This window comes from Chaetodon trifascialis, chromosome 13, assembly GCF_039877785.1.
Source record: "Chaetodon trifascialis isolate fChaTrf1 chromosome 13, fChaTrf1.hap1, whole genome shotgun sequence".
Taxonomy (NCBI): domain Eukaryota; kingdom Metazoa; phylum Chordata; class Actinopteri; order Chaetodontiformes; family Chaetodontidae; genus Chaetodon; species Chaetodon trifascialis.
This window is the reverse complement of record NC_092068.1, coordinates 3,278,799-3,305,312: the sequence shown is the minus strand read 5'-3', so window position 1 is coordinate 3,305,312 and position 26,514 is coordinate 3,278,799. Positions and strand designations below refer to the sequence as shown.

Here is a 26,514-nt window from a genome sequence, read left to right as displayed (position 1 = left end):
TTTTATGCTCTGTTCTTCACTTTGTATTAGATGTTAAATCTGAAATACCATCAAACACATTTCCTAGGCTTATGTTTTGATTTATTGACTTATCGTCAGCCTCGCCCAGCCTTAAGAATAGTTAAAGCACCTCCAGTGATGGTACAGCTGGCTGTGAATGTAATGTCAAGAAAATCAACCGTGACCCTGAGATAGTTCTTGAGGGATTTCACTCTGGAGGAGTGCCAGACTTTGGAACTCTGGATCTGATTTGCCTCAACTGCCTGAGGATGGTGGTGGTGGTGAATTGTCATGTCACGACACCCATTTTTTGCTTGGGCAATATGGTTTATAGTAATTTTTTTTTCTGTTAATTTTTCTGAATTCTATGTGGTCAAAGGATGAAATTTCAGCAGTTCAATAAGAAAATAATAAGTTTAATGATTAGCAATTAATTTGATCTAACACAACATAACACTATTTTATATCCAACAAATCTTCTGCAGAACAGCCTCTGTGCTCAGCCAATGCTCCTCTTTGTTTACAATGCATGACCAGAAACAGGTGTAGCTTTTTGATTTTTTCCAACAGAATATCTGATTCCACACATATAGTCACAAAGTCGTCAACTTTAGGGTATTTTGTGCTATCACATAAATCATAAATCAATAAATGTTTTTGGTTGTATCATATTCACTTTACCAAGGATTGATAATTGAAATGCATCAAAGGCATACTGAGAGCGATTAAGGCCCTTGGCTGTGGTAGAGCCTGGGCCATATAAAATAGTATCATCAGCAAAAAATGAAGCATTGATTAGGAAGAGGGCTGCACGGTGGCGCAACAGGTAGCCTCACAGCAAAAAGGTTGCCGGTTTGATTCCCGGGTCGGGCCTTTCTGTGTGAAGTTTGCATGTTCTTCCCATGCATGCGTGGGTTCTCTCCGGGTACTCTGGCTTCCTCCCACAGACCAAAAACATGCTCATTAGGTTAATTGGTGACTCCTAGGTGTGAGCGTTTGTGTGAATGGTTGTTTGTTTGGCGACTGGTCCAGGGTGTACCCCGCCTCTCGCCCGTTGACGGCTGGGATAGGCTCCAGCACCCCCCGCAACCCTGAAAAGGATACGCGGTATAGAAAATGGATGGATGATTAGGAAGAATTATGTTTTTTTTATATGCAGTGTAAACAGTAATGGACCAAGGATAGACCCCTGTAGTAACCCATTTCCAGTGGTAAGGTCTTGATTGAGTTCTCTGTTAGGTAAGAGTGGAATCAATGAAGTGTGGCTTCATTTAGACCTATAGACTGTTGTTTGTGGAGTAAGATTTTATGATCAGTGGTTTCACACGGTTTTGAAAGGCTGATAAAGAGGGCAGCACAGAATGTTTTTTTTATCCAGCCAGGAGACAGTGTTGTCAGTGAATCAAAATGGTGGTGTGTCTGTGCGAAAACCAGACTGCTGTGGCTGTTGTATGTTTAGAGAGTCAATAAAGGGGTGTAGTTGTAAATTAGGTACTGGACGGTAGTTGTTGTGATCAGACACATCACCACTTTCATTATTAAGTATTAATTCTAAATATTTAATATTGAAAGAACGATTAAGGTGCTTCTCCACTATGGTGGAATCATGCCTGTTAAAAAGGTTTGAATAAAAATAAAAAGGTAAATTTGGACATATTAAGGTGCCACTTAGAAGAAGATACTGCTCAGGATTATCTGCACTGGTGTTTTTGTATTGAGCAGAGCTTTGTAAACATCTGCACTGCTTACTAAGGTGAAAGAAAATTTGCACTCAGAAGAAGTTGAGGCATTGGGCACTCCCTCTGCTGGACAGATATGGTAATTCTCTATTGTTTAATCAGCAGACATATTAAATAATAGACCAGGGGAGAGGAAATGGTGATTAAAGACTTCACCCATGGATGATCAGTTGGTAATATGAATAGATACTTTGATTTTAGGTGGGAGGTGTGCTCATGATGAGATCTTTAGAGATTTTACAGCATTCCAAAATTTAATGGTACTATCACAGGCAGAAATAGCTGACTGATAATAATTTGATTAAGCCTTCCGAATTATGCTGGTACAGATGTTTCTTTGTTGCCCAAAGGTTAACCAGTCATCAAGGATGTCACTGGATCCAGCCATGGCCCCAATTTTGTCTCTATTATGGATGGCATTGGAGGGTTGTGGGGAGAACAAAGGACTGTATCTGTTATTAATTCTGTTTTTTTATAAGGAGCATGTCTGTCAGCATTAACTTTAAAAGACTGTAAAAAGTTTTCCAGTGCCACGGCAGGGTCAGTAATAGAGAAAATATTATCAGTGTCAGAGAATGACAAATCATTTAAAACAATTCTGCAGATTAAAATGCTTATGATTTCTTGTGGTGATAATTTGAGAATTAGGAATTTTAGTGTCCCTGACACAGTGATCACTGACATCATGGGGAAAAACTCCAGAGGCAGAGTATTTGTGTGGTTGGTTAGTAAATATGATAACAATTAATATGCAGTTAAGAGGTTTTTTGAAATTTGATCTGGCGGGTATATCTATGAGCTGAAAAAGACTGAGTTCCAGATACTGTTTTCAGTATCATTGCTTTCAATTTGTTGATAGCCAGTCCAGGTTAAGATCCACCATTATTATTAACTCAGAGGAAGCGTACAGTGACCAGGGCTTTGCAGTGCTCTCCAAGACATCAAACAACATTAATGGATGTTGCACAGTGTTCCGTAAACTCTGGACCCTGTAGGGCTCAAAGGAGAATGGCTATTTCTGTGATACTGGAACTACAACGTCTAACACCAACACATCATTGCAGAGTCCGTAAAATCACTTGTGTTGTCACTCTAATGTTTAGTCAAGCTGTAACTTAACCTCTTGACCCTGGCTACATGCTTCATGAAATGAATTACAGCAATATGATTCACTGGCTAACAGCAATGGCGAATGAAGATGACACTGTGCATTTCAAAATTCTGACATAATCATGGAATATTTTAAAGATAGGGAATATTGTCAAAAATGTGAAGAATATCACCAGTATCTACCTTTAAAAGCCTTGGTTTGTTGAGTGCTTTCAGCCCAGATTGTGTTAGATGTACTTACAACTCCATAGATGTTATGTTGACTTAAATATAGATGTAAAAAGCAGCTCTTTCACTAAATGTAAAAACCCAACCAATATAAATAGTGCTTTGTGATAGTGGAGTGTTTCCTGTGAAGATACATTATCCATTCAGCAGCAGTCTCACTGTTTACACTGCATCAGTTTGTTCAAAGCGGCCGTGTGTGATTCTCAGCAGAGTGCAGTTGCAGTGTGAGCCTCTGTGGCATTGGTGTATTGTGTCTCATGTGAACAGAGTAGAATCGGTCTGTACAGTGTGTGGTTTCTGGAATCTCTCCTACCCCAGGGGAATGCCATTAGTGGGGAGCTGAAGGAGTGCAGCAGGTGAAACAAATAAGGACGATAACTCCCCACTCCTCTACGCACACACCCTTACACCACAGCTTTGTCTCAGTCTTTTCTCTCCCCACGTCTCACATATTCTTTCTCTCATCAACTCCTATCAGTCCACATTCTGTTTTTCCTCTGTGCCACTTCACATCCTTGCTGTGGAATGGATTTTCTACTTGTTTGTACAGAAAAAAGCACCCAATCCAATATGGATTTATACACTGATATCCCTGTTTGGAAGTTTACAAAAGCTATATATCTATATGTCAGCCAACGGACATAAACATATAGCAAACAAAGCAAGCAAATAATCTAGATTATCTAATCTAGATTTGTGTTTTGTTGTTTTTAAATTGTGACAAAGATGTATACTGAGTGGGACATTGTGTAGTTAAAAAATCAGCTTGTCAGTGCTCTCTTGTGGACATTCAATGTAGTGGTTCCTCTGTGCTACAATTTTTTGTTACATATTAGCTGACACATCTACTGATATGTCTGCACGTTTTGCTTCAGACATCAGTTGATTTGAGTAAGAATTACCGTATTCCCTGCAAGTGTGCAAATTACTGTCACTGTCAGTTTTCCCTACCTTACAGTTGCTTCACTACCTCACCATACTTCTCTGACCCTCCATCCCTCATTCTTTCCTTGCACTTGTGGAAAGCGGTACTCATCAAGAGCGGTGTGAAATCCAGTCCGAGCCCAAGCATGTGTGCTGGTTTATCCGCCAAATGGATGCCATCTGCAGCTTAACCCTATACTGTACCCAACCTTGAGCAAACCTCATTACCCCAACTGTATGCGTCCTCCCTCCCTCACGATCCCGTCCTCATCCCCTTTTTCTTTCCCCGCCCAACATCTTAACCAAGACACACACTGACATTGGCAAGGGTACGTGGTTAAAGGATGGGATGGAAATTGTGCGTCTTGCTCTCCACTGTTTGTTTTTCTGGAAATAGAAGTGATAATACGAGCCTGCCTCATCTGAAGGGCACCTCACTGTGACACTACAAGCAAACACTTATGAATCAAAATTAAATAGAATGGTTTGGATTAGTTGGCTGCATTTATACCAAGGCAGGCCATCTAAAGAAATGTGTAGAGTTGATGTTTTGTCAGCTCCAGTGAAGGACAGAGATACGCAACTATGAAAGATAAATTCACATGAAGAATGTTATTTTACACAAACGATATCCTGATGAGTTACTTCCGTGTGCTAACAGTGATACCAGAATATTATACACTACACACTTATACAGAAATGTTTATATGCACTCCCTCAGGTTTGAATTCAGCATAATAAAACATCCGTTATTTATAAGTACACTGAGCGTAAAGTATGTCCATCCATCAGAGGGGACAGCAGGCTGTGAAACACATTAAGTGGAAGTTGGGGCCCAGCCAGCTCTCTGACGGAATAATGTGGCCTCTGTGCAAAGTATGCAGCATAGAAAATACATTTTATATACAGGATAACAGGTGCAAAGCAGTGCAGTGGCTGGTAGGCTTCAGCCCAGGCAAGGTTTGGTAATGAAGTCATGCTGTTTGAATGCACCTTCTTTACTGGCTGTGTGTTTGTTTTTTGTTTTTTTTGTTAGAGAGATTTTTAGAGATCCAAGGTCTGGACTATATGTTATTTCAGAAGCTTTCTCTCCTGACAGAAGTAGAATTCATGTTTCACATTTTAAACATTGTGCAAAAGCATGAATTACTAAAATTAAATTAATTTTATTTTTTAATTAATTTTTAAGAATTAAAGTGATCTTTTGTTACAACACAAACAATAATTAACACACAAAAAAACAGACATCTGGTGGATGCACAAGTATTTATCCCCTTGATTTATTACTTGGTAGAACCACCTTTAGGTACAATTACAGCACTGAGTCTGTTGGGGTATGTCTCTGCTAGCCTGCACATCTAGAGACTGCAATTTTTGCCTATTATTCTTGGCAAAAAACAGCTCAGTGTCAGTCAGATTGAATGGATACTGTTTGTGAACAACAATTTTCAAATCTTGCCACAGATTCTCAATTGGATTGAGTTCAAAGGTTTGACTGGGCCATGAAGTTCTGGCCATATGCGTAGGGTCATTGCGCTGCTGGAAGGGAATTCCTCACCCCAGTCTCAAGTCTCTTGCCGACAGAAACAGGTTTTCTTCAAGAATTGCCCTGTGTATGGCTCAGTCCATCTTTCCCTCAATCCTGACCAGTTTCCCAGGACCTGCTGATGCTGTGATGTTGCTACCTCCATGTTTCATTGTGGGGATGATATGCAGTATTAGATTTCCAGCCCACATAGCATTTTGCATCAGAGCCAAAAGCTTGATTTTTTTTTTTCTCATTTGACCAGAGTACCTTCTTCCACATGTTTGCTGAATCTTCCACGTAGTTTGTGGCAAACTCCAAATAGGATTTTATACAGCTTTCTTTCAGCAGCAGCTCTCTTCTCACTACTTTTCCATAACATCGAGATTTGTGCAATGTACAACTAATAGTTGTTCTGTGGTCAGATTCTCCCACCTGAGCTTTAAATCTTTCCAACTCCTCCAGAGTTGCCATTGGCCTCTTGGTGGCTTCTCTGATGAATGCATTCCTTGCCAGGTCCATCAGTTTATAGTGGCATGAAAAAGTTTGGGCACTCCTGGTCAACATTTCTGGTACTGTAAAATGTTAAATAAGTGGAAGAGGAACTGATCTAAAGTTCAAGATTAGTGCATTGTTTTTGGTTTGTACAATTTTAGAGCGAAAAAAAGGAAAGGAGCACCATGTAAATGTTTGGGCACCTGAAGAGCTTTGAGTCTCAGATAACTTGTCAAGACCTTACCAAGGTCTTGACAAGGTCTTCAAAATCATCATTAGGAAAGGCCAGGTGATGCAAATTTCAAAGCTTTATAAATACTGTGACCATGCATCACTGCATCCCAACGATCAGCAGCCATGGACTCTTCTAAGTAGCAGCTTAGTGTTGTGAACATTAAAATAATGTATGCTCACAAAGCAGGATAAGGCTAGAAGAAGATAGCAAAGAGTTTTCAGGTAGCTCTTCCCTCTCTTTGTAATGTAATGTAATTTAAGAAATGACATTTAACAGTTGTGGTCAGGTTCAGGCCTGGAAGACCAAGAGAATTTTCTGAGAGAAGCGCTCATAGGGCTCCTAGAATGACAAATCAAATCACCTGTTTGACTGGCGATGATGAAGATTTAGCAGACACCAGAGAGGTGGTTCCTCTGCAGTGAAACTTGCACAAGTATGACCTTCATGCAAGAGACATCAGAAGAAAATCTTTCCTGCATCCTCACCACAAAATACAGTCTCAGAAATTTGCAAAGGAACATCTAAACAAGCCTCATGCATTTTGGAAAGAAGTCCTGTGGACTGAGGAAATTGAACTTTTGGCTGTAATGAGCAAAGGTATATTTGGAGAAAAAGGGTGCAGAATTTCATGAAAAGAAGACCTCTCCAACTGTCAACCACAGGGGTGGATCGATCATGCTTTGGGCTTGTGTTGCAGCCAGTTTTTGACTTTACAGCTGCTCCTGACCAGGCCTAAGATTTATGCCTGGTCTTGGCAAGAAGAAGGCTTAAGCTGAGATGATGCAACTGGTGTAACTATTAGTTTGGACTTGGTACATCAAGTTATGACTGACTTAGTTTAAGCACAGACGTTATCCCTGTTGGTGCAGCGGGCCCCAGAAATTGAGATTCTGAATTGTAGTCCCTCGTATGTGCCTGGATCCTATATTCCCCATGATGCATCCAATAGCATGTTTTCATTCAGTCAGTCTTGCTTGGTAAATGTCTTTTGAACTCCACACTACCAGTTTGTTCACAAGCTTTCTGTGGACAGAAAGTACTCTCCAAGCCCAACCCTGCTTACATCATCAGGGTTATTTTCTCAGACTTGACAAGGCCTCTTCAGAGCCACTGAAGTCATTATACAAATGTTTTCACAGGCTGAGGAGTAATCCATGACCAGTAAACTGACCTTTATGTGTAAAGATGCTGTAATTTGATTTATCACCCAGGTTCAATATCAGGCATTTGGTATGAAAAGGTCACACTTTAACATAGTATACACTATGAAACATATTATAGCAGTTATCTGGTTCTGGTTCTAAAATCCATGCAGAGTTTGAACTCCAAATGAAATTAAATAAAATATATTCATAATGCGGGCTGCACGGTGGCGCAGCAGGTAGTGCGCGTGCCTCACAGCACGAAGAAAGGCCCCGCCTGACCCGGGGAACACACAGGGTCAGGCCGGTTCGATCCCCGGGTCAGGCGGGGCCTTTCTGTGTGAAGTTTGCATGTTCTTCCCGTGCATGCGTGGGTTCTCTCCGGGTACTCCGGCTTCCTCCCACAGACCAAAAACATGCTCATTAGGTTAATTGATGACTCTAAATTGTCCATAGGTGTGAGTGTGAGTGTGAATGGTTGTTTGTCCTTGCATGTGGCCCTGCAATCGGCTGGCGACCGGTTCAGGGTGTACCCCGCCTCTCGCCCATTGTAGCTGGGACAGGCTCCAGCCCCCCGCAACCCCGAAAGGGATAGGCGGTATAGATAATGGATGGATATTCATAATGCCTACAACATTGTAGTTAACTGCATTTCCTACATTCTTTAACCCTATGTCCTAGCCTTATCACCTTGCCTGTAATACCTCTATTACATTCACCCCCCCACACTTACTCTCTCATGCCTCATACATAATTGGAGCCATATGCCTTCCCATTGACAGGTGGTCCAGTTTGTCTTAATGATCAGCATGAAGTCCAAAGGCCAATTTGAACTCAGCCCTTCAGGTCAGAGGTTGCCACCAGTGCTGTGTGTTTGGTTGGTCTTTAGTGGTGTCATCATTAACATCAGGGCCTCAGTTGCAGCAAACAAAGCATGGAAGACCAGCAATGGGGGTCATTCTGTGACTTTCCAAAGGATTTCAGTGAAAAATGATGGGGAAACAGAACTCACATACTTATGTTCGCGTAATTATGGTCACACACAGGTGGAATCTCTCAAAGTGCTGTTTATTACAGCTCCGTCTTTGGAAATGATTTGCTTGTAAGTAATGTAATTTAAAATTGTTTTTGAAATAAGTGCATTTTTGACAGACTGCCTTCACTGGGTTATTAATCAGTAATAGTGACTAGATGATGCAGTACAACAAAGGATGATTGTTCCAAACACAAAAGCACTTTTTGTTGCTTCTTGTGTCTGTGTAATTGTCTCATCTAATATCACCATTTTGTGCCATTGTTGTTGGTTTCACATAGATTTGCATTAACATAAAAGGATGATGCTTTGAATGAGTGACAGATTTTGCAGCATGTTACATCTCAAAAGGCAAAAATCTATTCAGCTTTAAAACCAGATAGAATTGTGAATGGGGACTAGTTATTTTGAGCATCCAGGGTTCCAGAAGGAAAAGCTTTATTTTCTGCGTAGACAATCAATATAGGTATAGGTACAGGTAATGTGGTTGACAGTTAAAGCACCCCAGAAACTTCAGTCTTCCTGTCTTTGACATGGAATTTGACAATGCTTCACCCCATAACTTTTCACATTTGCGTGATACCCTGAGAATCTCTGCATCTTTTGACTGTATTTTACATGAAAATGTCTGGTATTTAGCTCAGAGCTTGAAATATAGCATAATAAAAAAATTTATATGTTGCTCATGCAAAGAACAGGGGGATCTTTGAGCTTTGAAAAACCCCCCCACACACAAACACACAAAGCTGTACTTTGTGGGCTTCACTTATAATAACTTGGATGCGAGCTTGTTTAATTGCCAGTTCAACTGTTAAACTAAGTAGCAACTGTTACATTTGTTACTTTTCTGAGGAAGCAATATGAAGTCATCTTTTGATTGACTTTGTGATTGATTGGACTTTAGGAGCTTATACATGCTTGTGAGGCTGTTGGTTCTCTGCTGCTTCCTCCTGGAACAATCCAGTAAGAGCGTTCTTGTAAATACAAATGCAAAGTGTATTCCGTGGAGCCCTTTAGGAAATGCTCTCCTGCAGTAGCCATTACAGCTGTCCTCCCAAGCATTTTAGAAAAGTTTTAATTTCTCCGGGGCTTTCAAATTGCCTGTTTAGGTTGCGCAGAGGCATTGTTTCAAGCATCTATAAAATACCACTGTGACCCAGTGAAATGACCATATGTGCTCCATAGCATTGTTCCATCCTAATTGCCCCCCTCTACAAGTGTCTATTTCATTCAGGAGAATACAAGGACTGAGGGCTGAAAAGAAGAATGAACGAAACAAGGGTGGGGGCAGAGGGCTAAGGAGAGCTGACATTCATCAAACTTCTCCCGACAGATGTATAAAAATACTGTCATGCAGGACTTTGTTCAGCAGATGAGCAGCAGAATTCTCTGTGGATTTCATTTAGCCTTGCCGGTCTTGTTAAACCGTCGCCTTTCTCCTCAGTACGAGGAGCCTCGGCATTGCAACCAAGGACCCTGACTCTTAATTTTAGCAGCTGAAGAGGTCCAGATCAATAACCATCAGTGTTTGGTTTTGGGCCGCTGCGTCAGTCAAAAGGGGCTTTCACCCCCCCCCGCATTTGCTGCTCCACCTCTCCTTGCCTCTGTTGCACCTAATAGAAGATGTCATTTTATTTTGTCCATTTTCACTGACAGCTTGTGAAGTGTGTGTCAGTGTTGGGGCTGATTTTGTGCGCGCGTGCGCGCGTGCGCGCGTGCGTGCGTGCGTGCGTGCGTGTGCTGTACAGACAGGTGTATACCGCAGTGAAGTCAAACAGCTGGACCATGTTGTTTCTTTACAGATTTCTTCTGCTGTGCCTGCTCATAGATGCATTGATTTTTTAAATAATCATGTGTTTAGCCTTCTCAAGATTTCACATAACAAAGGATCTGCTGTTTCGTTACTCAATCATACATGCTTTCTCTTTTTGTGAACTCCGCAACACAGATATTTTAATGATATACAGTAAAATAAGATATTTTGAAGCATTATCTAAAAGTCAGATGTCATGCCCAGTAGAAAGTAGATGGTAATGCAGTTGAAGCGGAGGCTTGTGTCACTGTAGAATTCGACACATTAGACTGGAGGATTCAGTTCTCTGTCCTTTTATGATTGTAATGAATCAACAGCAGATGATTTGCCTAAACCAGCAGCTGCAGCTTTAGTGTTTCTTAGTGAGTCTCTCTCTCCTGCCTTCAGCACCGCTGTACCTTGATCATAAGTGCTGTGGAATTCCTCCATCATAATATTCCAACAGCTGCCCAGTTTGGATTTTTTTTTTTATTTAATGGTAACACACAGAGGACCTTGACCTATTTAGACCCACTGTACATCAGAATGGGAATGAACAGAAAATAGCTATGTCTGGTGGTCTTGTTGCACTAAATATAAAATGCACATTCACACAGTTAAATTTAAACATTTTTAAAGGAATAACATTAACATCACTATGGATATGAATGCAAATACAAAAACTCTATCAGTTGTATTGAGTGGCACTGTGTGGTAATGTGCACAGCATGACTACACCCTGAAAAGAGCTAAGCATTAGAAGCTGGGAGGGAGGATAGATTAAAGAACAGATTTAGCTTCAGAATCCAGGTACTTTGCTACATGCATGTCATAGCTCAAAGTCAGTCAAAAAGGTGCACATTAATAATTTTTTCTCCCACCTTAAACATCATAAGCATTTGCAAGCAAAATGGTAGCACAGTAGATAGGACTGAATGATAAGGCCAAAAATTTTAACACAGGACAGGACAGAACCTTAAAGAAACCAGAAAATCAGTTATGATTTATGATTAGAATATATTTCTGAACAGAACGAGTAGATGTCAAACATTCAACAGAGCCAACATGGAAAAATAAAACAAAAACTTCCATGTTGCAGGTGGTTATACTCCTGTAAATTCTTTGAATATTACACATTCTTGGCAAGTTCACCACACGTTTCTTGCAAGAAGGACTAATTGGCCAACTGTCTCAGACTTTAAAGCTGCCCTATGGCAGGGTGCAGTCTTGGTCCCTGTTCTCAAAGCACTCTCTGAGGAGGAAGGTGACAGGTCTGCAAAGGTAGCATTTTGCCAGGAGGCTCACTCTAGGAAAGGATGTTCCATGCATCTTCCACCATGCCAGGGGAAAGGTCTCACTGTCTGTATCAGGAGGTAGCAGGTAGTTGTTGAGTTCAGGCTCAGTAGGCTGCCCTTCTTCAAGACCTGATGTGGTGCTGGTGGAGGATTTTTTGAAAGTACCCAGTTCCTGTGCATCTCTTCTGGTGTAGGTGCAGCTGCAGCAGCTCCTTTCCAGCTCCTGCTCCTCTTCCAACATGTCAGTTGTGGATCTGTCTTGTATGGCTTTTAATTTCTCCTCTCTTATGTACGTGGTCTTGAACCTAGACTAGGATTTACTGATAATGCCATGCACAGAAGGTCATCAGTGGTGATGTCATCATATTTCTCTTTTAAATGTTCAGTGACACTGTCATCATTCATGCTTTAACACCTCTTTATTGAAGTTGTGGGACTGTTTTGGAAAAAGATACACTGATATAGTCTTACCCAGAGAGGGCATCTGTGAAGTGTAGAAGTGGATTCAATACCTTGTGGATTGCCTCGAGGACATCTGTATCCTTCCACATGGGAACCAGATGCTGTCTTTTTGGGGTTTTTTACCACAAGACCTGTGCAATGGTTTACTCTGGTTCCAGCACACTCTTTACCATCTTTTGACTTGACCCCCATCTTTTAGGTGACTTGACCATCTTGTGCTGTGGTAGTTTGAGCTCCTCTTGAGCTGCTGCCAGGTCTCTTGTCTTTTTCCAAGAGAAGGAGAAGGCACTGACCACTCTTCTGTATACTCCAACCGCTCTTTCAATCCTTTTTTCTCTTCCACTCTTCTCTGACGATACATAGAATGGCAATATAGAAAATGTGATAAATAAGATTCAACAACAGTCAGTGATGATATGAAGTTTTGAAAAAATATCTATATATCAACACTACGTTAGTATCTCCAACATAACAATGCAATTAAATAAAACTAATACTGTGCAGAGGTTGATGACATGAAATGGCTTTTGAAAGTTCAGTTATTTAAGGATAACACTGGTGTTATTTCACATTTGCCTTATCTCACATCATTGCATTATTAAGTCAAAAATGACTCAGCTGCTCATTGCCTTATCAACGGGGTGTCACATTCTAACCAGAAAATCATTAAAAATGGATTCAACATGCTAACAGTCAATGTTTATCACAACAGTTTATTTGTATGAAAAACCTCTATAAACCATATACCCCTCTCTCTCTATATACACACACACACACACACACACACACACACACACACACACACACACACACACATACACACACACACACACACACATACACACACACACACACATGAGACCAATTGGTTATACCGAATTGACATAAATTGCATTTAGCATTACTTTCCAAGTTGTGTGTGATGATCATAGACTTTGCGTAACAGTGCTGCATGTTTTTCGTGCTTTTTGGAACACAATGGGATCCAATGGCTTCTTTTACATGTTTAGGCTTTGCAATTTTCTTGCATTACTTCGACAATCTTCCATTTGTTCTTTCCAGTACTATACGAATGTAAACCTCCTCTGTTTTGATGTATCAGCCGTTAAAAGAAATTGATATTTTGCCTCTGTCCAGCACCTCTACACTGCGATTCTGTGGAAGACAGACTTATTTGTAAAAGTCTCGACTCTGCTTAGAAAGACCTGCAAAGGTCTTTGGAGACTCCACAGAGAAATGTGGTCTGGTTGGATGTAGAGATTGTTTGTGTTTCATTTCTTCATATTTTCTGTGCAGTTTTTTCTCCGGTCTCTTCTGGACAATAAGGTGTATCTGCAGCTTCTCCTGCTGTTGTTCTCTGTGTTCTAAGCCTTTTCTGCTCCAGTGCCAATAGATGTGCATGTGTTAAAGATGGCTTCTGTTTAGCGGTGAGCTGGCCTCATCCCGAGGTGCTCTCCTGGGGGCAAAGGTTCACCCCTGCCTCCCCTCTCTCTCCTTGCTGGGGTCATTTGGAGAGGTAATCCACACATGGCTGGATACTCTCACTACAGCTCCGAGCAGAAAGAAGGAGCTCCAGCATGGTAAAGGTAGATAGGATTAGGCTCATGGTGAATCGTAATAGGCTCATTTCACAAACCTCTTTTTTTTTACCAATTAAGATCAAGTTTTGACTTGTACGCACTCTTAAATCAGGACTTGTACCCAGCAAACCCAGCCCTTAGATGGCAACATGCATGCTTCGGTGAGTCGCTTTAATCCTGTGGGTTTTTTTTTTTTTTTGGTCAATGTCAGCCAGAGGTTAACCTGGTTATAGAATGATTGCCTCACCACGGCTGCAGCCGTCGTTATTTATTTCACTCCACACCACAAGCCCCGGAGATTGAGTTGAAGTACAGAGCCTGTATTTAGACTTTATATAAGAAGATTGGTGGTGGCCACCGACAGACCGCTCCAGTCAGCCCTGTGTTCACCGATGGCCAGCCGGATCAATACAACACAATTGAGTTTTCCAATCTGTGGTCTTTGGGAACGCAGCCACAGCACTTACAGGGTGATCACATCTGATGAAGTCTTCATCAGGGTCTATTGACAGATTCATTTGAGCACCCCCCTTTCACCCTTACTACACTGTAAAGTAATGGGACACAAAAACCCTCTTTAAAAAGTTTTATGGCAGCTGATGGACCAATCAAACCAACAGAGCTACTCCACTCTCTGAAGTTAACACTGATTTTAATTTTTATTTTGTGTCATTCATAAGTTTATGTTTTTATGATATCTTTCATAGGGAAAACTGCTTATTTTACATGCAGCCATTTGTAAACTTACACTCTGTGTCACCCTTCACCCTTTAAACCAAAACTGCTCCAAGCTTTCAGATTTAACAATAACTAAAATAAAGCACCAGATGAAAAAATATTCAATAAAGCAGAAAGCAAGAGATTTGCTTTTGAAAGTGAGGCCTAAAAGTGACCTGGCGGCCGATAAAGGGACTGTGTAAATTTCCAAATTATTTCATATTTGATTTCTAAACAAGCCGCAGGGGTATTGGATATCACACACTAATGCGCAGCGGTCACATGCGCACTTTTGAAAATTGGTTGGACACTCTCCTCGGCGCTTTTGATGTTCAGGTTGTTTTTTCTCGTCCGGACTGGAGCTGCTCTTAAGAAAGCCATAATCCTCACGGTATTGCTGTGGCAAGCACTCCCCTGGCACAACATTTCACAGCGGCGTTCGTGACTCCACTAATTTTCTCCCTTGTTGTTTTACCTGTTTTGTATTTTTGCTTCCCCCTTTCGACCCCCTTCCTCTCTGAATTCACCAGAGAAAAAGAGAGTCTATTGAAGTTGGGGTGGATTGGCCAAAGGTGTTTTCCCAGAGTGGAATGCCCAGCGAAGCTCCCGTCTTTGTGAACTGTTTACAGAGGAGGATCTGCTGCATCTCGCACTGCAGCTGGATTTAATAAAATGTAGGATTCAATTGGTGTAGCTTTTTAATACAAGTGCTGATGATCATAGTTTGCTTCTGATAGCTGATATTTATGTGAGGTCAATAATATAATAGCTCATTATTTGAGGTTTCTATTGAAAGAAAGAAAGAAATGTATGATTTTAGAATTTTTAAAAACAGTCAACATTTTTCTTAACACCAGACGGCCCTTTTTTCTGCTGTTATGTTTTTGAAATAACATGCTCACAATGACAGTTAGGAAGGTATGTATTATTTTGACCATGTTTACCATCTTAGTTTAGTGCGTTAGGCTAACTGTACTAGCACATAAAAAGTCTAGTTTTGGCTGATGGAAAATGTGCTAGATTTGTAGATATTTGGTCAGAAACCATAGTATTAGGCTGTCTGTTGTTGAAATTTTGAGCTTATGGTGGTGCTAGGGGAAAAGTCAGGCAGTTAAAAATGACAGTGGTTACAGATTTGCCAGTTGGTATTTGTTGTAAATTTTGGTTCATTTCCGACAGAGGTAGACAAAAAGAAAGCCTCTCATTTTTAGCTCACAACTATCAGTTGTTGCAGCGGAAATGACCAGTTGTTGGCAGATTTTACCAGTAGTCGTACAATTAGGAATGAACCACACAACAGGCGTGGTGTAAAAGCATGATGTGTACAGGTGTATTTTTGAACTTTGGACAGAGCCATGTCAGCTGTTTATCCGTGCTTCACATTGTTTGCTCCACTCATCTCTATATTGAAAATGCTATATAAAGAGTTATTATCTTGAAGTAACAAAGTGAACATTTTTCTCAAAATGTTGAACTCTTCGTTTAAATGCACTGTCAGCTTCTCTGAGCTGACTTTCCCATCCCTGTCCCACTTCCTTAATTCTCATACATTCCTCCTTGCTTTCTCTCTCACTCGAGCTGCAGCAGAGGTTCAGCATCCTATGACGTTAATTCCTTATTGATCTGGCCCCCTCAGGCCAACAGTGCTGTTTACACAGACCATCATACAGAGTGCATGGAAAAGAATATTAAAAGCTACACAACACTGCAGACCGCTCTGTTCTGGCTTGTTTGTGCGTCATTGTCTAAGGATGAGGCCTTCACAGAAGGACCCCGCATGGTGTGGCTTTGCCGTGACATGTAGAGGTACAGGAGGTACAGCAGAGGAGGAGAGATCATAAAGTTCATTTGTCCAGTTTTTTGACTTGTGTCTTAAAGAAAGAGAATGACTTTTTGTCACATCTGTTATCTTTGGACTGAAACGTTTGTATAGAGCAGTGTTTCCCACCCTTTTTTGTCTTGTGTACCCCTTGAGCCTTTTTGTCATACCATGAGTACCCCCTCATACGTGAGCGTCAACTGAATATTCAACGCAAGTCATTTTATTTCATCTTCTTAAATTGGAAAATTAATATTCAGGCATTATCTTCTTATTTAACTCAAATTAAACATAAAGTTATGTTGCCTTCAAGGCAATAAAAATGATAAATATAAGAAATAATATTAACGTTTGTATTATTAATACTGTATTATTAATACTAATATATTATGATTATATTGTTATTAAAGAAAAATAATGAAGTTGAAATTAGAAAAAAGAGAATGAGCTCTTCAACAATTGAGTGAGGCTTTTTTGATTTCGCCATGAGCAGAGATACAGCGTAAGATGCCTCCAGTGCTTTGCTTGACACACTCGTGGCTTTTCTCATTACAGTCTGTCTTGACTTAAATTCCGACAGCTTACATTTGTAAAATTCCTCAGTTTTACCAACACTTTCCGAGTGTTTGGTGCTCTGGTGTCGCTGTAAATGGGCTGGCTTTATGGAGTTATTTGCCAGGACTTCACTGCAAAAGTAGCACTGAGGCTGCGGTGGGTCCGCAGACATAGAAGTGAATCCATATAAAGTATAGTTTTCACTATACTGCCTTGGTTCATTTTTGGCATCTTTCTTGCATTTGTCGGCGGGCTCCTTTCCCCCTCCTGGATCCACAGCAACTGGACGTTTCAGCCATTTATCCATATTTACCTGCAGGTAAACAGGTTGCCGCTGTTTTGATTTTGGTATGGCTGTGCCACAGGTTATTGTCTCCCCAGGGAAACAAGTCATAGCACACACGTACCATTTTATTGACGGACTTATGAAATGACTGAGAATATTTTTTATTATCCATCCATCCATCCATTATCTTCCGCTTATCCGGGGCCGGGTTGCGGGGGGAGCAGTCTGAGCAGGGACGCCCAGACTTCCCTCTCCCCGGACACTTCCTCTAACTCTTCCGGGGGGATCCCGAGGCGTTCCCAGGCCAGCCGAGTGACGTAGTCACCCCAGCGTGTCCTGGGTCTTCCCCGGGGCCTCCTCCCGGTGGGACATGCCTGGAACACCTCCCTAGGGAGGCGTCCAGGGGGCATCCGATAGAGATGCCCGAGCCACCTCAGCTGACTCCTCTCGATGCGGAGGAGCAGCGACTCTACTCTGAGCTCCTCCCGGGTGACAGAGCTCCTCACCCTATCTCTAAGGGAGCGCTCCGCCACCCTGCGGAGGAAACTCATTTCAGCCGCTTGTATCCGGGACCTCGTTCTTTCGGTCATGACCCAAAGTTCATGACCATAGGTGAGGGTAGGAACGTAGATTGACCGGTAAATCGAGAGCTTCGCCTTTCGGCTCAGCTCCTTCTTTACCACGACAGACCGATACAGCGACCGCATTACTGCAGCCGCTGCACCGATCCGCCTGTCAATCTCACGTTCCATCCTTCCCTCACTCGTGAACAGGATCCCAAGATACTTAAACTCCTCCACTTGAGGCAGGAACTCTCCTCCAACCTGAAGGGAGCAAGCCACCTTTTTCCGGTCGAGAACCATGGCCTCGGACTTGGAGGTGCTAACTCTCATCCCAGCTGCTTCACACTCGGCTGCGAACCGCCCCAGCGCATGCTGAAGGTCCTGGCTCGAGGAAGCCAACAAGACAACATCATCCGCGAAAAGCAGAGACGAAATCTGCCGGCCCCCGAACCGAACCCCCTCCGGCCCCTGGCTGCGCCTAGAAATCCTGTCCATAAAAATGATGAACAGAACCGGTGACATAGGGCAGCCCTGCCGGAGTCCAACATGCACTGGGAACAGGTCCGACTTACTGCCGGCAATGCGGACCAAGCTCCTGCTCCGGTTGTACAGGGACTGTACAGCCCTCAACAGAGGGCCTCCAACCCCATACTCCTGGAGCACCTCCCACAGAATGACGCGAGGGACACGGTCGAATGCCTTCTCCAAGTCCACGAAGCACATGTGGACTGTTTGGGCAAACTCCCATGAACCCTCAAGCACCCTGTGGAGGGTATAGAGCTGGTCCAGTGTTCCACGGCCAGGACGAAAACCGCATTGTTCCTCTTGAATCCGGGGTTCGACTATCGGCCGGATTCTCCTCTCTAGTACCCTGGAATAGACTTTACCAGGGAGGCTGAGGAGTGTGATCCCCCGATAGTTGGAACACACCCTCCGGTCCCCCTTTTTAAAAAGAGGGACCACCACCCCAGTCTGCCAGTCCAGAGGCACTGTCCCCGTCTGCCACGCGATGCTGCAGAGGCGTGTCAACCAAGACAGTCCTACAACATCCAGAGACTTGAGGTACTCAGGGCGGATCTCATCCACCCCCGGCGCTTTGCCACCGAGGAGCTTGCGAACTGCCTCAGTGACTTCAGCCCCGGTGATGAATGAATCGACCTCCAAGTCCCCAGTCTCTGCTTCCTCTACGGAAGACATGACAGAGGGATTGAGGAGATCCTCGAAGTATTCCTTCCACCGCCCGACAATATCCCCAGTCGAGGTCAACAGCTCCCCACCTCCACTGTAAACAGTGTTGACAGAAAGCTGCTTCCCCCTCCTGAGGCGCCGAACGGTTTGCCAGAATTTCCTCGAGGCCAACCGGTAGTCCTCCTCCATGGCCTCCCCGAACTCCTCCCAGACCCGAGTTTTTGCTTCTACAACCGCCCGAGCTGCCGCACGCTTGGTCTGCCGGTACCCATCAGCTGCCTCAGGAGTCCTATGAGCCAACCAGGCCCGATAGGACTCCTTCTTCAGCTTGACGGCATCCCTTACTTCCGGTGTCCACCACCGGGTTCGGGGGTTGCCGCCACGACAGGCACCGCCGACTTTACGGCCACAGCTATGGACGGCTGCATCAACAATGGAAGTGGAGAACATGGTCCATTCGGACTCAATGTCTCCAACCTCCCTCGGGATCTGGTTGAAGCTCTCCCGGAGGTGGGAGTTGAAAACTTCCCTGACAGCAGGTTCCGCCAGACGTTCCCAACAGACCCTCACGGTACGTTTGGGTCTGCCAAGTCTGTCCCGCTTCTTCCCCTGCCAGCGAATCCAACTCACCACCAGGTGGTGATCAGTTGACAGCTCAGCCCCTCTCTTTACCCGAGTGTCCAAGACATACCGCCGAAGGTCAGATGATACGACTACAAAGTCGATCATTGACCTCCGGCCTAGGGTGTCCTGGTGCCACGTGCACTGATGGACACCCTTATGCTCGAACATGGTGTTCGTTATGGACAAACTGTGACTAGCACAGAAATCCAATAACAGAACACCACTCGGGTTCAGATCGGGGAGGCCGTTCCTCCCAATCACTCCCCTCCAGGTGTCACTGTCGCTGCCCACGTGAGCATTGAAGTCTCCCAGCAGAACAATGGAGTCCCCGGTTGGAGCACTTTCCAGTACCCCTCCCAGGGACTCCAAGAAGGCCGGGTACTCTACGCTACTGTTCGGCCCGTAGGCCGAAACAATAGTGAGAGACCTATCCCCAACCCGAAGGCGCAGGGAAGCGACCCTCTCGCTCAGCGGGGAGAACTCCAACACATGGCGGCTGAGCTGGGGGGCTATAAGCAAGCCCACACCAGCTCGCCGCCTCTCACCGCGGGCAACTCCAGAGTAGAAGAGAGTCCAGCCTCTCTCAAGGAGTTGGGTTTCCGAGCCCAGACTGTGCGTGGAGGTGAGCCCGACTATCTCTAGCCGGTACCGCTCAACCTCCCGCACTAGCTCAGGCTCTTTCCCCCACAGTGAGGTGACATTCCATGTCCCCATAGCCAGAGTCGTTGTCCAGGATTTGGGTCGTCGGGGCCCCCGCCCACGACTGCTACCCATTCCACATAGCACCGGCCCCTTCTGATCCTTCCTGCGGGTGGTGGGCCTACGGGAAGGCGGGCCCACGTCGCTCCTTCGGGCTGTGCCCGGCCGGGTCCCGTGGGCAAAGACCCGGCCACCAGGCGCTCGCCTGCGAGCCCCAACCCCAGTATTTTTTATTATCTTGGAAATAAATTCTTAATTTTTCCACGTACCCCCCGCAATGTCCTCACGTACCCCTAGCGGTACGCGTACCCCTGGTTGGGAAACACTGGTATATAGAGCTGCAGTCATGACATCACATCCATGCTAGCATCTGGTCCACTAATTTCTGGAAGTCAATGCAATCTATCCTTCATAATTTCTTTCATTATTCTTTCTGAAAATGATTACTTTGCGAGCACAGCGTGGGTACTTGAGTCATTCTCTCTTGGTTTCACCCATAGCTGTAAAACTCACCAACTAATGGTAGTCTCTGCTGTCTAAAAAGTGCAGTTATTACAGACAGTTTGAGCTCGACTCACTCGTGGATTTATCTTTTCTTATCAAACAGTGATGTTTTGCCTGTGAATGTCAAGTGTTTATGGGAAATGGTGTTTGCTACATACAAATTGAATAAACAAAAATATTAGATTGTTTTTTTTTTTTAATACTACCACCGTGATCAAAGAATATGAAGCAAGCTGCGTAGTACACTGTTCAGAAAGGCTTCGTTCCATCACTGTGTCTATGCCTCACAGCAGCAGCCATGGACAGAACCATTATGTTTTCAGGTTGTCGTCTGTCCCAGTAATGAGATGTGATGTGAACAGAACTCCTTGAGGACTTTTTTAAAAGACAAACATCCATTGGCACTCAATGATGAACTGATTTGATTTTTATGGTGAAAGGTCAAAGGTCACTGTGACCTCATGTCCATCCCATTCTTATGAACACAATGTCTTAGATGGAGGGAATGTCATTACACCTGCAACAAGCACGCACAAAGAACAGTTTTTGTGGTGGTGCTGATGGTATAGATCATTCTGCGCTGGCGGGTTGAAGATGTGTGTGAAGCAGCCATGTTTCAGAATTTGTCGCAACATCCACATTTGAAGCGTTGTAGTCCACAAGCTCATTGGTTCTGCTGATGTTGAGCTTCAGGTGATTGTTGTTGCTCCATGTGATGAAGCTCTCTGTCAGTCTCTAAGTGAAGACAGCTTGTTTCTCAGTGGAATCACTGGAATCATGTATGTTGATATAGTGAGAACTTCCAGTTCAACAAAAAGTGCTCTTAATACCTTTAATTATATTCCTTAAAAGTCTTCACTACCTATACTGTGTGAGTCTGGACAGATATAGATTTAAATGCATATTGACTGTTTGGCAGAGGCATTCAACTATGATGTGGTAATTGTAGTTTCAGTATTAGCAGTGGGATTTCTTACTTCTGGAGCAGATCTCAGAATTTCCCTTGTTACTTTGGCTCTCTATGAATATATATTAGTGCTGTCAGGCGATTAAAAAAATTAATCTAATTAATTACAGGATTTGTAATTAATTAATCTAATTAATCGTATTTTAATCTCATATCTGCTAAAGGTCCCCAAATAAAGAATTTGAATTCTAGGACATTACAGTTCACTGACATTCACATTACAGCTGGTGAATTCTTTTCATCACTGTAGTTCTCGACGGTAGCTGGAAATTAGAGTCAGATGACGCTATCTGAAACGCCTCTTTTAGGCCCTCGTCTTCCACGATTGAAATCGGCCTGCAATCAGCAGCAACCCACTTTGCGATGGAGTTTGTCAGTTTTTCTGTCGTGGCTTTGCTCATTCGTTTTCCTAACTCAGCAAGTGTGGGTTGGCGGAGTGAGCTCACGGTAGCACTAGCGGCACTAGCAGCAACTACATGTTTAGCGTTTAAATGATAATTCAGGCTGGAGCTGCTACGGTGATAGGAAAATTCTTTTTTACACAAGGTACAAATCACTGCGTTCTTGTTAATAGTCCCGTCTTTGTTCTTTTTATAAATAAACTTGCCGTTCAAAGGTCCAAGTAGGCTTGCCTCGCTCTCCGGTGTCGCATCCATGTCTGTTGTCACCCTGCGTTTGACTAGTGGCGCAGGTAGGATGCGACCTGCCACTGCAGCCTACGGGTCACTCAAAGGGCCAAATTTAAAATGCTTGCGGATTGACTTGCCACTCATGATTAATTGCGTTAATTTTTATAGCGTGTTCATTTGCAGTGTAATTAATTAATCTAATTAACGCGTTAAACTGACAGCCCTAATATATATATATATATATATATTATTATTTTTTTTTTAATCTTTTGTAGTGTTTCCTTGAATAGCATTTTTGGTCAGGTCAAATATGTCTCAAACAGTATCTGTAATGTGTCAGACTGCATCCTATCCTGTACATGTTAGATTTTGGGTGACAGTCATATCCTCATGATCAATTGTTCATTGTGTGTTTACCTGACTGTTTGTCTCTCTTCTTCTTCAGTGTTGTCAGATGTTGAACCCAACATTTTTCTGAGGCCCTTCTTGGAAGTGGTCCGCTCTGAGGACACCACTGGACCGATTACAGGCCTTGCTCTTACCTCAGTCAACAAGTTCCTTTCCTATGGCCTTCTAGGTAAGACATCTTGACATTAACAATGTGTCTGATAAGTTTTCCCATGAAAGTGTACCAACATCTGCTGTGTTTTCAAAAGCACATGGCCCCACAATGTTTTTAGAGGTCGATTACTTGATGTATACTAATGCTTGCAGTATTAGTTGATGATAGATGACTATCATCTATCATCATGCATATATACCTACAGTACCGGTCAAAGGCTGAGAGCTTGGGAACACCTGGTGAATGCCTTAAAAGGAGAGAACCAGCATGTTAGGGGTTGATCACACAGAGATGCATCTGCAGAACCATTTTAGAACTGCGCTGCGTTGCCCTGTGTGTGTGTGTGTGTTTTTTAATTACATAAATTACACTTAGGTACTCTGAGTGATCATCATCTTAGATATGTGTTGGCACAGAGGCACAGAAAGAGTTTCTTCTGTAACACATGGTCATTAAAAAGAAGAACTATTTGTTCTTTGTTCATAGTAGGCAATGTTGATACAGCTTAAGATAATATTTAGTTGGCATTACCACATTAAGTGATTTTACCGTATTGCATTACCACACTTAATTAGACTCTTCACATGTCTTGTTTTCCATTGCTTTTTCATTGCTTTGCACTCTAACCAGTGTTTCATTTGCTGTACTTCTTCTAATTAGGTCACGTTCACTGACAGTGATTAAGATCCCTATGAGCAGTTGCTGTCACATCTGTTCTTTGTCAAAATACAAGTTAAAGCTGCAATAAGTTGTATTAAAGTAATTTTTTTGTCATATTTGATAAAACTGTCCCTTTGCCCAGACAGCAGTACATGAAACATGTAATCTACGAAAAAAAACAAAAAAACAGCTCCATTGGTCCCACCTATATTGCTCCTACTGCGATCTGCAAGAATCCACCCCACCTGACACAAAATAACCAATCAGAGCCAGAGGACCATCTAAGGGAGTGTCTAACATCTGTCAATCACTACTCACACACGCTGCGAACCACCCCCTCCCTCCGCCCATGCTGCTGGCTGCCGCTCAGTCAATTGGCTCTATGAGAGGCGTCAGGAGGCTAGTGAAAGCTATGGTGGAGCAACAGCCACCCGCAAAGGAGAAACTGCCCATACCGCCGCTGCCAACAACAGCATACAGCTTATAACAAATAACCATAAAGCTAATATGGTGATTGTTACAGTAACACTCCACAGTGCGTACGGTATGTTAGTGACTGTGATGTAGCGACTGGGCACAAATTTCAGGCTATGTCTGCTCTCTTCTCCATCTTACCTATTGCAGCTTTAAGCAATATTCTTCACAGACTTGGCTTTTTTTAAGTCGGGGGCACCTGCTAGCCTTTTTCTTAAAACCTTAAGTGTTTCTACACAGACTTATAGACCTGATTTCCATGATTTTATTGATATGCATTCTGTGTCTGGATATCTTATATGGAGGATAAAGTTGTTTTTATTAAAGAAATACACTTGTTAATTCAACGTGTAAATGCATGCAGAACTCAGATCTCAGGCAGGTTTTAATGACATCTGTACATTTTGGCCACAGTCTTAAGAAAAACTCCTCCCAGGTCACCCAAGTTCACGTCTGCAGATGAGCCCTTCCTCTACAAAGAAAAAAGAAGAAAAGCAGAGCCCATGCAGCACCATCACTCAGGACTGCGATAATGAAATGAATCATATGATTCTCCACTGACATTAGCTTCACCAGCAAAGCTACTGAAATATATCCTGTGGATGTCTTCAGCTATTTTGAGCTGTCATCATCACCTGTTGTCTAACCTATTTTTTTATTCAGGTACAACTCATATGTTAATACAAGGTGGAGCAGGGGTCAAACTATTAAAAGTATATATAATTAGCAATCACTTGGTATGACATACCTGAGTGCCACTGACATCTATGGTCAAAGGTATATGCACAGAAATATTTTCACTGGTTAATTGAAAGCCTGTGTATCATTTTGACACTGTCCAAAGTTCTGAGTTTTCCATGCGGAAGCTATGGGCATTTTTTTGGTTATGTCTGTTGGTGATTGTTCGTCTGATGGTCAGTCCAGGAATGCCAGGAATGGTCTATTCTCATCTTAGATGCAGAAGATGACTTGTGCTGGCGTACAGTCAAGACTGCCTGTCCTCATTAGCCTCATCACAGAAATATGGCCCAGTGTCTGCCAGTTGTTTTGTTAAGTGTGAAATGAGCATGTATCACCAGATGTTAGTCTTAATAGCAAGAGTTGAGTTAGTGTTACATTGCTGTCTACACAGCTGCAGTCATTGCATAACTGAATCAGATCCTGTGCAACAGGAACATTGCACACTATTAAAAAAACACTGAGGACGCACATCACATTTCTAGATCTATTAAATAGTTTGTAGTTCTCTTTTTACCATGGTCAAGTGAGCAACCATTAGGCGATAGGATTTCATGTTGGAACTGAAATTTCTTTGAAACAAAATGCAATGCATATAAAAGTGAAAACATTCTCTGGAACAGATGAGGGTTCAGGATGTTTAGATGTTCATTCAAACTGAAAACCAGCAGTAGTCTATGCTTTCCAGACTGCCAAGGCTCACACACACACACACACACACACACACACACACACACACACACACACACACACACACACACACACACACACACACACACACACATAATATCTGTTCAAAGATCACATCACAAAGTCCCAGAGTCTCAGTCTGTCACTGCAGACCTGACACCAGTTCCCTTAATCCCCACCACCCCCATCCTGACGCCATCTCACCACCACCACCATCATCTCATCAGCACTGTTCTCAGGGGTTCTCAGCTCGGTCGCTCTCAGGGCAACGGCTCTCACTCTCCACTTGCTGTAAAGATGAAGAAATATGACAGTAGTTTGACATCTTTATTTACCCTGCTGCATCTCAGTCTGACTTTTTTTTCCTCAAACACAATACAAAGTCTCTGGCAGCCCATTAAAACACTTGACTCTCCTCTTGTTTTACTTCACCATGCATCTTTTTTTCTGGTCGTGGGGTGATGGGGGTGTGAGCATGCAATGCTGAATGCGAGTTCAAAGAGTAGTGAAACTCGATCTGAAGAATGTGTCAGAAGCTCCATGAGGAGACCAAAGACACATTTTCTCATGACAATGTGGAGCGACTGTGTATTAGACTTTGGTTTTCATTTCATTTTTTACTGAACCATGTGGTAATTTTAAGTCAGCTGCAGAATATAGCATAGCTTTCCAATGAGTTTTTAAAATGTGATTCTTCTTAAACAGAGCCCCTTTTTAATGTCCAGTGCCCATTTTTGGTGTCTGTTTCATTTTAAGTGACTACTGAAATTTTAGATTTTGTTTTTGAAGAATGTAAAACACATAGCAGATTTGTTATGTGTTCTAAAAATACATTTAAAGGTGAGTGTTGCATTAGTCTGTCTGAGTTTTTTCATGGATAGTTGCATGTTGTATCTGGTTATTTTTTTGTTTGACAGCTGCAACTCAAGATAGAAAGAACAATATGAAAGAATATTCAAGTAAGTAGGTAGATAGATGGGGTAGATTGGATGGGTGGATGGATGAATAGATAAATAGATTTTAATAATTGTTTGATTAATTATTTAATCCTAATCACAAAATGCAGCGTAACACCACCAAAGTCATATAAATCACGAAGGGAAGGAAGTGAATACATGCAAACCACAAAAAAAATGTACTGCATATACGCTGCACAATGATAGTGACCGAGACCATACTGTACTTTGGTAGTGCAAATCAATCCAGGTCACCGAAGCAAAAACACCATCCATACAGCAGGAAAATGGTACTTTTAAAAAGCATTTTACTCTGACTTTCC

General features: G+C 42.7%; 1 protein-coding gene across 4 annotated transcripts in view; it reads left to right on the top strand.

The window, feature by feature from the left end:
- Positions 1-26,514, top strand: part of gbf1 (golgi brefeldin A resistant guanine nucleotide exchange factor 1) — a 101,185-nt gene that overhangs the window by 29,831 nt on the left and 44,840 nt on the right. For all 4 annotated transcript variants that reach the window (XM_070978299.1, XM_070978301.1, XM_070978298.1 and 1 more), the window contains exon 4: positions 22,557-22,688. In XM_070978299.1, the coding sequence (XP_070834400.1) occupies positions 22,557-22,688 (132 nt within the window). The remainder of the gene's footprint in view (positions 1-22,556; positions 22,689-26,514) is intronic.